The sequence below is a fragment of the Canis lupus genome, chromosome 32 (assembly GCF_011100685.1).
Source record: "Canis lupus familiaris isolate Mischka breed German Shepherd chromosome 32, alternate assembly UU_Cfam_GSD_1.0, whole genome shotgun sequence".
In the NCBI taxonomy this organism is placed as follows: Eukaryota; Metazoa; Chordata; class Mammalia; order Carnivora; family Canidae; genus Canis; species Canis lupus.
Window position 1 is genome coordinate 21,737,905 of NC_049253.1, and position 15,691 is coordinate 21,753,595.

The 15,691-nt window shown below is 36.2% G+C and overlaps 2 protein-coding genes across 3 annotated transcripts in view; one reads left to right on the plus strand and one right to left on the minus strand.

Moving 5' to 3' along the window:
* UNC5C (unc-5 netrin receptor C) overlaps positions 1-15,691 on the plus strand; it is a 351,929-nt gene that overhangs the window by 153,091 nt on the left and 183,147 nt on the right. The gene's annotated exons all lie outside the window — the stretch shown is intronic.
* On the minus strand, positions 889-1,392 carry LOC119867188 (nuclear transport factor 2-like). The gene has a single exon (XM_038582101.1). The coding sequence runs from the start codon at positions 1,351-1,353 to the stop codon at positions 1,039-1,041; it is 315 nt and encodes a 104-aa protein (XP_038438029.1). The 5' UTR covers positions 1,354-1,392; the 3' UTR covers positions 889-1,038.

The window sequence follows — 15,691 nt, forward strand, 5'->3', positions numbered from 1 at the left end:
TTAAAAACCTTCTTTCTATGTTTTATAGTTCTGTGAAACATCATTGAAAATCCTTTGGCTTTAGTTCTTATTTAGTGATGATCAAAATGAATTTCAATGAAAATATAAATTCTTTACAAGAATAAAATGAAATTGAGCAGTATAACATTGAATGTTCTCTTTTTACAAATTATAATCTGCAATTTTTTATAATATGAGCAATTCAACATATCTGTATAATAGGGTAAAATCATAAATAGCACACTTGTATTTTCAAAGCATGTTTGAAACAAAATGAGGTCTTTATGAGTATGAAAGATTTTTTTTTTCTTTAATTACAAAGCACAAAGGGAATAGATGACAGAAACAGGGAATCCATATTTACTGCAGTGGTTGAAGACATTTCACCTCACTCTGGAAGATCTCCCACCACCGATTCCAAAAGGGCTCCAGTCCTCCATCTGGGTTCAGATATAACGTGAAGGAACCCATCTCTCTTCTCTCCCATTTTACACTGTGTCCTTTTCTTACATACTCTTTTTTTTTTAACTGTTAAGAAAATTTTTGTGGTTTTATTATATCATGAGCCATTGAAACATCCAAACAAATCAATATCTGGGCGGTCAATATCTGGGCAGTGAGGCAGCTGCTTTCTCCTTCACTTCTTTGGGTTACTACAGCAACTTGTCAGTAGATAAAAAAAAAAAAAAAAAAAAAAAAAAGACAACCTTTTGCATTACTTAAGTCTTTCCAAGGCATGGGCTGGTACAACACAAACTTCTCCTGTCAGATGCAACTATTCTAGCATCCAAACATCATGCACAATACCTCGGTAGTAGCAGCGCACTCTCGGTAGTAGCAGCGCACTGTGCCTGCTCCCGCCGCGGCCCTGCCATTTGTATATGATATTTGGAGCATCTGGAGGAGTGTGAATAGTTATCAGGAAGAGGAGGGTGGAGGAAACAGCATGAGTGCCTGGCTGGGAAGAAGTCAGCCGAAGTTGTGCAGGGCAAGCCTGAACATGTCATTGGTGCAAACCCAAGCATCATTGATGTTCTTTCATAGGAACATCTGGTGGAACCCCATGATGGGGTCTTCATCAGCCTTGGGCTGGCCCACTACCATGCTGATGATGCAGCTATCTGGCATGGGCTGAGGGTCCTGTGCCGTGATGCTGTGCTGGATTTTCTGGAACAGAAGGCTAGACAACTTCTCCACAATGGCAGCTTTCCCCTGGAACTGCTGTCCTTCCCACGTAAGGCATGATGCATCAATATAAATTGTGCCTAGTTGGGTTCTGTCGTTATCAAATAACTGGTAGTAATGCTGAATGAAGCTGAATCCAATCTGCTCCCAAATTGGCTTGTCTCCCATTCTGGAGTGTCACCCGGCCTCATTGAGACCCGAGGGGCTGGCACGATGGTGGCAGCGGTGGTGGCGGCCCTTTTCTTACATACTCTTAATGTATTGGTTGCACCAGTCAGCTAAGTCAGATGCTTCATTCTTAACGTATCCCTCAACTCCTATCCAACCAAAGACCTTGTCTTCTCAACCGATCTTTTAAATTTTGCTTCTCATCTTTACCAAAACCACAGTCTTAGTACAGTCTCCATAATATCACCAGCTTTGCAATTATCTCCTGCCTACTCATCCACTTTTCTGTCTTCCACCTTTTCGAATTCTTTTTCCACACAGCTACTGGAGTAATTATTTTTATTTTTTTTTTTTTATTTTTTTTTTTTCGCATTTCTATTATTTTAGAGTTAAGTATTTTGATTTTCTTTTTTTTTTTTTTTCCTATTTTTTTTTTTTATTGGTGTTCAATTTACTAACATACAGAATAATACCCAGTGCCCGTCACCCATTCACTCCCACCCCCCGCCCTCCTCCCCCTCTACCACCCCTAGTTCGTTTCCCAGAGTTAGCAGTCTTTACGTTCTGTCTCCCTTTCTGATATTTCCCACACATTTCTTCTCCCTTCCCTTATTTTCCCTTTCACTATTATTTATATTCCCCAAATGAATGAGAACATATAATGTTTGTCCTTCTCCGACTGACTTACTTCACTCAGCATAATACCCTCCAGTTCCATCCACGTTGAAGCAAATGGTGGGTATTTGTCATTTCTAATAGCTGAGTAATATTCCATTGTATACATAAACCACATCTTCTTTATCCATTCATCTTTCGTTGGACACCGAGGCTCCTTCCACAGTTTGGCTATAGTGGCCATTGCTGCTAGAAACATCGGGGTGCAGGTGTCCCGGCGTTTCATTGCATTTGTATCTTTGGGGTAAATCCCCAACAGTGCAATTGCTGGGTCGTAGGCGATCATTTTTAAATGGAAATTGGGACCTGTTACTCTTTCCTGAAAAATTCTTTAATGGCTTCTTGCCAGGATTCATTCAAGTTTGTTTCTACCTGTCGGGCCCTTACTCTCACTCCAGCCTTATCCACACTCAGTTACTTGCGACTTGTGTTCTAGCTCTACCAGACTTGCTATGCTTCTTCATAACTGCTTTGTTGAGCCGTACTTCTGTAACATGGCAAGCGTATAAAGTGCCTTTTGCCTACTTGCCCACCTAACCAGGTCTTCTTTCAAGATTTTGCTAAAATATACTCTCCTCTAACCTCTTCACTTGCAGGCACAATGTGTTCTCTTTGCTTTATACTTCTGTCTATTATTCCTGTATTTGTAATCATTTTTCAGTTTTTCTATTACACTGTGAATTCTTTAAGGATAAAGACTATTTATATGCACAATGTATTTGCAAGACCAAACACAGAACCCAGTATATAATAGTTACTCAAGAAATATTCCTACATGAGGTTGAAAAGCAGGCAGAAGATGAGCTTAAAGTTAGGACAACAACCAGTTCTCTTCTTAGCCCTACCACCGTCAAGCTTTCATTTAAAGCCTATTGAAAAATACATAGATATCAACTATAGATATTTCCACATGTGCATATATATGTTGTATATATATTTGAGATGTATACAAGTAGTTATACTTATATATATATAAAATATTTGGTTTTGAAAGGAACTGTTCTAGTTACTTTCTTTTAGAGCAAATCATTTTTTCACACTCTGTTACTAATCTAGCAAAAGGCCCTTTATGGAGTAAATCAGTTAATGCTATTCACAAAAGTGTTTAGTGTACTAAAGTAGAATACTTTTTTGAGTGAAAGACGACAGACAAATCTGAGTATCCTGATGGGAAGAGAAAATGAGTGGGCCTTCTTGTGAAGATGAAAAGGTGACATGTGCACTTATTTGCTGGTGTAATGAGAATGTCCGTGTCTCAGCTTATTAAAATTTGGAAGTTTATATTAAAGCTAGTTGTAGTGCTTCAATTAAGTTAGCAAATATGGATGCCAATATTATCACAAATGCAATATTAGAACTGATGTTTGGTCCTGTCTTGAATGCAATGATTAAATTAAGTCTAATACTCAACTCCCTCCTATTGAATAAGAAGTAGAGAGCCTGGCATTTTGCTCATCACAGAAATCTCCTTGGTATGCTGTTGTTTGGTATTTATATAAATAAGCTAGTAGAAAAGGTAAACAGACTCATCATTAAGTTGTTGTATTGAATCAATAAAGCGATAATTGAGTCTTAACATTCCCAAACAGAAATCTTGAGGATGACTATTATGGGAATAGTTTTTTAAAAGAAGAAAACATTAAATCACCAAAAGAGATTTGTTTGTAACATCTCATGATGCTTATGTATTTAACAACAACATAATAAAATAAGGAAAATCCACGCACATACCACTGGAGTGCTTATCCCTTTATAACTGTTTATCAGTTTGGAAAAGATGTCTGGCTAAAAGTAATGAATATATAATAGGTATATATTATATATGTTACTTTTAATATACTCTAATATATTTTAATATACTTCCATTATGTTATGTTAGATAATATATTCCAGATAATTTACGTTTTCTTCTTTCTTGGAAGAAGAAAAATAAGAGAACATATTGATGATTTAGCTTCTTTTTCTTCATCTCTTCTCTTTTTTTATTTGTTATTTTCATGCTTATCTTTAGCCTTGATATTGCATGTGGCTTTGGCAGCATTGCTTACTGTTTATTCTAGCAATGCTTCTGTAGAGGGCCTCTATTATCATGTCCTGCTAACAACACAGTAAATGGAAATTTGGGGAAAGCAACAGTAGGAACTGCTGTGTGTCTGCAGTAAGTTAATCAGATTTTGATCCCCCAAAACTAACACAACCCGCAAGACTGATAGCTCTATGCTACAGTAAATTGTTTCTTAGCAGGAAATCTACAGTAGCAGTGTAATTTGGACAATGGAGCGTTTGACAGCTAACCCATCAAAAGCAGTGCACCCTGAGGAAGTTGCTCACTCCCAGCTTTACATTCAGCCAAGCATTGATAAAGCAGTGGCTAAGTAGGAGAATCAATTTAGAATCAAATGATGGCAAGGCTATTTATTCCATTGCCAAAAGGGGACATAGGCAGATAGGAGATTACTCCACCTGGGGACTCTATACTCTATGTACTTATCCAAATTAGGTCTATGCCTTATGAATTCCTTTTGAATGCCAGTGTGCTAATATATTAATATAATATATTAATAAGTGTCATTAAAAGCTAAGGTGCAATCTGTTCCCAAAAGATTGATTTATAGAAAATGACCCAGGATAGTTGAACATTTTTCTCTCATGCAGTGTACTAGAAGTAATCAGATATGGAAGATGATGTTTGTGACTTCAAAGAGAAAGGATCTTTAGAGAACATGCACATTATGTTTCTGTATGGAAGTGTATCTTATATAGTGGGCCAGGAAGTGTTAAAACATTAAAAAGAAATGAAGATGCTTAAAATTCCCAAGTTAGGAAAGCACTGCTTTGAATGTGAACTTTTTATTTTTTTATTTTTATTTTTTTCAGTTTAAGCAAAGGACTCAGAGTTATTTCCCATACTCTAAATTATCACCTGTTTTTTTCTGCTTAAAAAAAAAAAAGATTTCAGATTCAAGATTCCTATCCCATATCACAAGTTGCTATAAGGAAAGATCAGAGATGCCCATGACCATGGAGCCAAGAGAAATAGCAAAGCTATGACAGGGAGAAGCCAATGGTGGCCATGACACCAAACCCATTGTCATATCCGCTGGGTAGTGTGACCAGAGGAAGAGTGATTCACTCTAACAGATGCACTGACCAGACTAGTGCCAGCGTGCCATCCAAAGCAGAGCCAAGCATCTGTGCTTAGGAGTAAGAAGTGAAAGAGAAGCAACATTAAAAATGTTTCAAAGACCTACATGGCAATGGACGGCAAGCTTGCAATTATAGAACTTTAGAATAACTCTGGGAAATGAGACAAGTCAGAGTAATATGCATTAAATGCAAGACCTTTGTCATATGGAAAAGCCATAAAGAGTGGGAAGCAAAACAAATGCAAAAGGGGAAAAAAAGCATCATTAAAGTGTGACAGGCAGCTAAGAAGAAGATAAATGTTACTTTTCTGAATTTTGTAATATTTGTCATATTTGTCTTTTCGCAGATTTTTAATTTTGTATGACTTCTCATTTTAAATAAAATATATACTTTGCATCTAAGTTTTTATACATGATTTTGGATTATTATTCTTAATATGGCCTCGCAAGTTCTTTAAGCTTCAAGTCCCACAAACCTGTGTTCGTGAAGGTCAGGGATGATGACATGGGTAAAGAGGACCTTATGCTTACCAAGTCTAGATACTACTTTGAAACAGGCCCCATGTGACCTGAACCAACTCACTGGTGTTATCTGCAGTGTGGCTGGGAAACCTGGACACCAGGTTCTCACTCAGGTTCATCTGGGGCTGCTGAGCATGCAGGTGGCTGCTATAGAAATCCTAGCTTTGGGCTTTGCTCTTTCCTGCTAGTCACAGCTGTCACTGACCAGCTGACCCTCACACACGTGCACTCTTATCTACATTCCAGTACTGTGGTCAGCAGCCAGTCATTGTAAACTGATACAGTGCCAGCCTATTGTCTGAATATCTTAGTAGCCTTGTCCATCCATAATTTTCATTTAATGCTTTAGCAGGGTTTGGGCTTTTTTTTTTTTTTTTTTTTTTAAATCTAGTCACTGAGGATGTCATTTAGGTCATTGGTAAGTGTATATGCAATATTCTATGCAATATTTCCAAATCCTCATTATTAATAAAACACTCAAACTTTAGAAGTGATGTACCAAATAATTAAATTGTATGTTTTAATTTGACATTCTAAAATCTGAGCTTTAGACATACTCAAAATTTAATAATTTTTGTTAAAGTTAGCACTGCTCAGTTATTGTCTCAAAGATAGGCATAGGTGGCGGTAGTGTTTTCCTTTTGGGGGAAAACTAGAGAAGACATGATTATTTGAAAAATGAATTAAGAAGATAGAAGAATAGAGATAGTTGTTTACACTCCTTCTATTTCCATTTTCTTTTAGTGCCATGGCACCCACACACAGACAATACTTTTCTTTCACAGCGAACGTCAAGCACCTTCATGAATAATTTCACAGAAATATACAATCAACATGTCCAGTTTCATGATGAAGATCTTCAAAGTGGCCCTCTTAGAATCACTATGGATGTTCAATAATGATGCGTGTTCATACTCAGAAGCAAAGCATACATCTTATGCTGTGCCTGTAAGAAATTCACATTGTTCTTGTGGTTTGATGATAGCGCAGTAAATTTTTTCAGAAATGTATGACTTGTAAATAAAAAGCTCATTAATAACCTTTTTATAAACTAATATTGTTAGGTATTAGAATTTAAAAATGTTTAAATCTTATTTCCTTTTCTTCTATACTGAGGAAAAATCCTCTTTAGTACACATTGCATACTTAACAAGTATTCATTAAAATGAAGGTTTTAAATCGGTATAGTAAAATTGAACAAAATATGAACTTTCACATTTCACTTGTCACGTGGTCCCCAGGAGAGAGCGCTTTTCTTTAATGAGGTTAAGTTAATTAAAGTGGGCTCAGTGCTATTAGCTACATGCAAAATCTGAAGCTAAATGCTTAATCATAGAAATTAGAGATGATCATTTAATGAATTCTGAATAAATAGTGTGGTTTTACTCCAGGATATTCACAAAAGGGAGTTATTTGTCACCATAGGAAAAAAAAAGGTGAGAAAACTAGCATCACAGAAAATCAGGAGATTTGGTTTTCAAGGTTTTATCTTTTAAACAAATGACTAATTTTTTTTTTTTTTTTTTAACAAATGACTAATTTTAAGAAGTTATGTTAATGATGGTCACTTAAGAAATATAGAAGCCTTAGACATCAGGAAAAACAGTAATTTGTACTTGCAATTATACTAGTGATGTTAAGTGTTCTTCTGTGTTATTTACATTCTATCCAAATTTGGCCATGTTAATGAGACCTAAAATGCTGATTGATAACTTTGATTTTTATTTTTTTAAAAATTCAATCTTCTATGTTATTTTAAACATTAAAATCAAAATATTTTTAAAGATCTATTTAAAGTACATGGAAATAAACTAGATATGATAATCTAGCTAGAACAAAAATTGGAGCATGAGAAAATGGGACCAAATAGGATTCTCTCCATCAAAAAGAGTTAAGTCAAGGTAGAGGGCATGAAAATATAGAACAAAGAAAATTGTCATAACAATTTAAAAAGGATGTTTCAGAAAACTAGTTTCTAATGGTGAATGAGCAATGTGATAAAAGCAACAAATGCTAAAATACCTAGCATTTTTGCATCATCAAGCCACAAGTCTTCCAGGGACTATTTGTGGCCCTTTTCCATTTCCTAGCACAGTCTCTAACAGCCCTTCCCCAGGAGTAGTTGACAAGAACCAACAAAGGCATGAGGCAGCACTGCCATCTTTCACCTCCTTATCTTAGGCCTGTCCTCTCCCAAGATTCCTTATCCTGCCTCAGGAGTGCCAAGTGGTTGTTATTCTCACAGCTACTGAGCACTGATCTACCACCATGTGAAACTAAATCATGTGAAACTAAATCCAAAATTCCACAAGGAATGGGGTCAACCTATCAGTGAAAATAATAGCCCATTTGAGCGCTTCTTCTTTCTCTGACCGGAAGGCAAGCTCTCCAGAGTCCACTGGGGATATTTCCTAAAAACACTTTGAAAGCTCACACATGTGTGCTGTGATTTTTAGAAAGCAGGATACTCCGCTTAGGGAATAGGAAGGCCTCCACAACAATGAAAAACGAGAGAATCGCGAAAGATCCATGTGCAGGTTCAGAGGATTCTGTGTAATTTAATGTTGTTTATGTTTCTAAAGCTTAGATGATTGCTTATTAAAGACTTCAGCAAGTTTATAGAAATAGTGTTCACTACATGCTAGTCACTCTGCAGCGCAAACCTATTTTAGCAAATTTTCCAATAGTGCACAGCATGCATCTGTGACTGAGACAAAAATCAATGCTTATGGATTTAGCAGTGTAATCCTATCACTTGTTCTGTGAGATATGATTTGAAATGTAAAGTATGTTAAGACTTAAGTGAAATTGGAGGCATAGAGTCTCTAGGGTGTTTCTTAGTATCCTATTTATTATTGATCAGACTATATTTCTTTATTGTCTTTCTACCCCTTGCCCCAGTTACCCTTTTTCCTCTATTCACCAATAGTTTTTAAATTATGTGTATCAGAACCAATAAATTACCCTCAGTATGAGTATTTATTCCTACTTTCAAAACAAGTCATGATTATAAAGTTCGTAAACCAGGAACATAATCATGTGGCCAACTGGAAGTCTTAAAACAAAACACTAGTAAAATATTAGGTGAACATTCTAAGTTTTATGAAGAAAATTTAAAGTTTTCTCTAGAAATACAATACAAAGTCGCCTATTTCTAAGACATCTTAAATAACTCCAAATCATCATGTTTGTTAGCTATAGGAAGTCAATAATGTAAAATTTTACAAATTGTGGTTTTTAATCTAATTTAAGATTTTTAAATTGCATGCTTGCTCTCAAATTTCCTATGGGAGATCAATGGAATGAAGTTGGAAGTAGTCAATGCTACCTGGAGTCATTCAGTCATTCAGTAAATAGCTGTCGGAGACCTGTGGTGTGCCAGTCACTGACGGACTCTGGGACTTAGTCTTGACTCTAATGCTCATATTTCAATGATCTCTCCTCAACTCTCTGCAGGAAGCTATTACTGACTAGAATTTATGTAAACGATGTATGTTTGTACATCCAAAAATGTGGCTTTTTTAGCTCCTGAAATGATCATCACCCATATAATAGCCTTAGGATATCATAAAAATAGTTACAGTTACATGGGCTTGTATCCATACTTTAATCTAGCCTCATTTGAGATAAAATTCTGCCCAGGTTAGTAGATGTTCCTCCCATTAATAGATTGTATCTCTGAGAATCTGATTCTTAGCTCCTGTTCTGAAAGTGGGGTATACTTTGCATTTACCATACACTTTTTAGATGATTCAGTTGCAAACTAATCTGACTTCTAAAAGCTGTATTTCCTCTCAAGTCATTATGCTGTATGCTTTAAATATATATAGCTATATGTCAATTATAGCTCAATAAAACTGAAAGGGAAAAAAAAACGTATAATTTTCATTCCTGTCAGCATATTCTTAATTTGGGGAAGAAGGAGACCTACCAATGAAGTTAGCCACTTACCCTATAAGCTACCAAATCTTGTGTTTCTCTGAACTAGTTGGCTTTTAGACATGGGTGAAAATACTGTGTGACTCTGTGTGTGAAAGTAGTTACTGGTTTGGGGCAGTGAAAATCACCCCCATTGATGTAAGCACTCCTTGCTTGGATGCATGTCTGTATCTTTAAAGCTTGTCACTTATTGAGAAGGAATCCTTCTGAATACTGTGAACACTATGGCTAGTGTCTGCTTACCCAGGCAGTCTGAGTCTTTTAAAAGTTATTTTGTCTTTAAAAGAGCAAATCCACAGAATGACCTTCAGCTATTATTAATCCACCTAAATGTAGGGCATGAATGCAGAACACATCTGCCGTCTCTCAGCTGAGAATTCCCCTGCCACTGCCCGACCCCCCACTCCCCGTAGAGTCCTCTTGGGGCTGAGATAACTTAGGGAGAAGTCCTTCTTTGCTGGCAAGGAAGGAGTGCATTTAGACTAATCATTAAAATCCATTACCTAACAAAGTGCATGTTCTTAAGGAACATAGTGATACTTGCCAATGAATTAATCAGCAAAACAGAAGGTGAGATTAGCAGTCTCAGAAAAAATCAGAATCCATGAGATGCCAAAGCAGTTTCTAGTACCATAAATCTTAGCCCAATTAGAGGGATTTTCTCTTAACAATTCAGAATCCTATCTGGATTTGGTCTCTTTGTTGCTCCACATTATATTATATCTGGGGCTGGTGCAACAACCAAGACTTTTCTTGGAGCTTAATAGGGAGAATCATTTATTTGAATAATTGATCATTCAATTAGTAGAGCAAATGTTGAACAGTTGGACAGCTCTTTTTATCAGTGTTGATGGGAAGTAATTGGCTGTAGTTCATTATAAAGCAGAAAATTGAAAAGTGTGATTTTAAAATAAGAATATTAAAGACAGCTTTCTCCCCACACACACACAAAAAAAGCCTTCTTACTTATGTTTTGTCTTAGCCATTTGACTTTTCTCTGGGTGCCGTTACATTCCAAAATATAATCAAGCAACTGATTAAGTTCCCTGAATATTACAAATGATGATTTGCTTATGCAAATTCTGTATAATGTTGAACAATCCTGCAGGGCTGAGGCCTGACTGAGGAGTGGTGTTAGCCCCTCACTGGATTTAGCCTAAAAGACCAGTGAAGAGACAGATAACCAAAACTTTTGTCTAGGGGCATCATGGACACCCTCGGGCTATGCTGACTCGTCTTTTAATTTGTAAAAAGAAACTGCAGTTTCAAGAAAAATGCTTATCAAATTTGAATTTCTAGCAATACAAGAATGGATTATGGTGTATTGTAGACAATAACATTAATTTATTTGAGAAGTAACTTGGAAATACTCTATCATCAAGGAAAAAGGAAAAATTTGGAAAAGCAGATCAAGTAGTTGCAGCCTACAATAACTTTAGGTTTAGTTTTAAGTTTAATCTACTGTCAAGGACTATAATTTGATTCAGAATGATTCACTCATCACTTAGTTATCATAATAAAAAATGTAAAAACTCTTTTATTTTTTCAAAAAGAAAACTTCTAAACATATAATAGATTACTGGTTTTTAAGCTGGCCCTGTTTTAAACATAAATATTGGTACATCAACATGTTTACTTTTTCCTATAGAACATAGGAACAACTTCTGTGTTTATAATCTGTTTTCCTTTATTCTCTAATATCAGATAACCTGTTTCATAGAGTAAAAAATATGAATCACCTTATAGGCCAACAATACAAGATGCAGAGCAGACATGTTTTTCTGAAAAATTATATGTGTGTGCACATATTTATGACATGTATCTACATCTCAAAGGCAAATTAAGAAAAAGATATATCTAAATCTCAAGGGCATTAATAAAAATGACTTAATGAATAAAATATTTTATGTTTATTGCCTTTATTTTAAACATCTTACATAAGAAATATTAAGTAGTATATTATAGTTATTAAAAATTATATAACATAAGACAATATTAAAGAGTGAGCACTCTTATTTTGTTGCTGGTTTTAAAGGGACTCAAGGAGTTTGCCATTGAGAACATTGCTTTTCATTGTAAAATAGATACTTTATATTAGAAAATTGTCTTCCTCATCTTATGTTTGGTGATTTTATTAGGAGTGAGTGTTAAAAGTTTTCAAATATTTTTTGGCTCAAATTAAATGATGTTTTGATTGTTTTTCAGATAAGCATGCTGTATTAACATATTTTCTTTTTAACAATCACTTTTGCATTCCCACTGTTGTAACATTCTGTTTTCTTCTTCACTGAAGGAAAGATATTTATACATTTCTTTTTATTTATTTATTTATTTATTTATTTATTTATTTATTTATTTATGATAGTCACATAGAGAGAGAGAGAGAGAGGCAGAGACACAGGCAGAGGGAGAAGCAGGCTCCATGCACCGGGAGCCCGACGTGGGATTCGATCCCGGGTCTCCAGGATTGCGCCCTGAGCCAAAGGCAGGCGCCAAACCGCTGCGCCACCCAGGGATCCCTATTTATACATTTCTCAATAATGGCTTCATTTTAAATAATCTCTTGTTTTTTTCACCCTGTATGGCAGTGTAGAAAATTTCTTTTTCTCTGAGATTAGGTAACCTTAAGAGAAGGTACTTTGATAATGTTTTCTTTGTATTAATTTTGACTACGTTTTAAAATATTTTCTTCAATTATGTCCTTAATAACCAATTCCAATTTATTTTTACGTTGATTCAGAACACTGATTATTTGCTTTCTATGTCTGTCAGCTTCTCTCATATTTTTTAATTTAATTTTTTATTTGTTCATCCATTTCTTACCCAAATGTTAATTGAGGGTCAACTATGCGGCAAGCCACTAGACAAGGTAGGTCAAGGAAAGACAAATAGGATAAAACATTCACTTCTGAGTCTCTGTCAAGTATTTTCAGGGTATGTTACTCCAGTCCATGTTATTTGCCATGTCGTTTCTACTCTTTATTGCTTGAAGTGCTGATTTAAATATTTAATACCATAGTTCAATCTATTATTATAATTAAGCTCCCAAGACATAATGTGATTTTTTTCTGAGCTCTATTTACTTTATATGACCCATGTAGTATGTGTTTGATTTCCATACTTCTCTACTTCCTTCTTTTCCTATTTTGTAGAAAGACCCTGACTGGCACTGACCATACCACCCATAAGCTTGCTTTAGAGGCTTGCTGTTCTGGGTCTTGCACTCTACAGGGTCCCTACTGTGGGTCTTCTACATGCTTCCTCATCCACTTCCCAGTCCAGGTTTGCTGTGGGTACCCAGAACTTTAGTATTCTCAAAATAGCTCTTGCTTGATTCTAATGCATGCATATATCATGTCCCTGGGTCTGTCCTCTCAAAGGCAAGCCTTCCTGTCAGTGTGTGAAGTCCTAGGTCTAAGGAGTGGCCAAAAGGCAACTTTTTGTAAGGCTTATGGACAGAGCTTCTGCAGGTGTATAAGGATGGCTGCGTGGGTGCCTGCAAAGCTGCCCATAGCAACTAAGGGATCCGGGGGTGGAAAGAGAATACATCTGCTCCTCGCAGGCCTCCATGGGCCTCAACATGGAAGTCAGGACCCATAAAGAATGATAATGTAGAATTTAGCCATATAGTAAATCCCAGGATGGTGTATTTGTCAAGATTAGAGGATAAAAAATATTTTATTGAATATTTTGTTAGCTTGATGTATAACCTTGTATTTAGACATACAGTATGTGGGCTTCCATTTGTGCTCTTGTTCTGTGTCCTACAACTGTTGGGAGAAGATCTGTATTGAAGTATTACTTTCCTTTGTTTTCTTGGATTAGTTTCCTAACTCATTAAGATCAGTCCTGAGAGATGCTGCTTTGACATTCTCTTTCTCTTATCTTGACATTAGTGTGTACATTCTTCAAATTTGTATTGGGATGTAAACCTGCTTATAATATAATTGAAGGGCTAATTCAAACCTACTCTTCAGATTTACCAAACAAAGATAGTTGGAGACCAGCCAAAGATCAGATCTCGTCTATGGTGATTTGATTAGAGATTGTCATCAAAACAGCTTCATTATATTTGGAATTACTAAACAAACCAGAAGAAACGTATTTACTCTTGCTTCCTTATTTTGAAACCTAACAGAAACCTAACCTTTTTAATAGCCAAAGAGGAATTAATGGAAGTATTCCACTCTTCATCTGCATTTGTAAAAGCAGTCAGTATCTTTCATTCCTTATCCTATAGACAATCAGCTAAACTGTTTCTTTCCTAGAAACTGGAGGTCCATTCACTTACTCAGTAGTCATTTGTTGAGTACCTACATGTGCCTATCATTGTGTTAGTGCTATGGATAGCAGGGAAATAAACACTTTTAGGATAGATGGAAGAAGAATTAGATAAAAAACATATTAACAAATCAACATGTGCCATAATATTGGGTGAAAGAAAAGGCCACAAAGGAATGAAGTAGCAAATACGGAGACAACATACTTCTGGGAGAAGTGACTGTAGAGAGGGGTCCTGAATGTGTTGAGACAGCAGAGTGGAAGGAGAAATGCCCTATCAAGTTCCATCAGGAACCACGAATGATCCTGAAGCCAGAGATTGTTGGCAGGTGTTCAAAGGAACACCAAAAAGTCTGAGTAGCTGGAGCAGAGTGAAGAAGGAGACCGTGGTAGGAAGGATGGGAAGCTAGTGTCAGGTCGTGTAGATATAAGGCATTATAGGCCATGGTAAAAACCAAAAGGGGATGGTCAGAAGTATTGTGCCATGTGTCCATTTATATTTTTAAAATATTACTCTGATGTTGGAGGATGGTCATGTTTAAGAGTTTCAAGTCAACATAGGGAGAGCTTTGAGGATATTATTGTAGGACAAGACAAGAGATCATGGTGCCTTGTACATTATTAGTAGCAGAGAATGATGTGGGAGATAATTGAACTAAGGCTTCAAAACTAGGGTTATATCTAGTTTTGTAGACACCAGCTCTTAGCAACTTCTAGCTGAAATGAGTGCTGGGGGAATCCTACTAGCCCCTTATCTGCCCTGTCCTCTCATGTGGTAGTATGTCTTCCAGAGGGCCTAGAGTCTGGCGCCATCTCTTCCACTCAACTGTACAGACATCTAGATTGTACTCTTTTATTATATTTACATCCTCTGAGTACTGTAGGATGATTTCTGAATACTTTGCTTAGAAGCCAAGTGAGAAAGTCTCCCTCGTGTTCATGAACCACCAGCCACACATTAGTTCCAGCTTTAAGTGCTGTGTTTTATATCTGTTTTTGTTATAAGGTGCCTCTAATCTATTTTTAAATATAGCATGACTACTTTAAATAAAGACGGAGTAATACCCAAACAAGGCTGAATAAATTGAAAATCAGGCTGTTTAATCTTATAAAATAGTTTTGATTATTTCTCAATTTTGTAGACTAACAAAGGGAGAGGAAAGATGAAGAAATCTCTTTGGAATCAATGGTACCTGAAACAGCAAATCTTTCCCCCTGTGAAAACTGTTTTGTGTATGTGGTTGAGGAGGGAGGACCGGATTTGACATCTGAAATATGGAGACTACTGTACTTGTGTCTGTAGGGGTTCACCCAATTTAGGCCTCAAGTACAGGAAGCCAAACACTTAGAAAGCAGCTGTTCTTCTAAATGTATTAAGCAATTTACTTTAGGTAATGTAGCCTATAAAATTTTAATTTTGGATTAAATAAACCATATCCTTCAGCATGCCGATTGCACCTTGATATTCAAGAGATGAAATACGAGGCATATTTAGTGAATTTCTTCTCAGGATGCTCCACTGGAGGAGGGTCAATAGTTTCCTAATGAAAGTAGTCAATAGCAATTCTTCTTAGAAAGCTCAAGGAAATTAGCATTAAACAACAGGCATGTGTATCTTGGGTTTTACACAATTATATGATACAGTTGTTACATGTTCTAGGAAATGGTTCAGGAGGCATTGCATTGAAGAGGTAATTGATTAAAAACAGTGTGATTATCCAGGCTCTAGTGCTGGTTGCATTATAATCTAGAAACCAGAAAGATGCATACCTTGA

What these genes read in the sequence shown, in the direction of transcription:
- LOC119867188 (XM_038582101.1), bottom strand. Translation starts at nt 1,353, where the DNA reads ATGGGAGACAAGCCAATTTGGGAGCAGATTGGATTCAGCTTCATTCAG.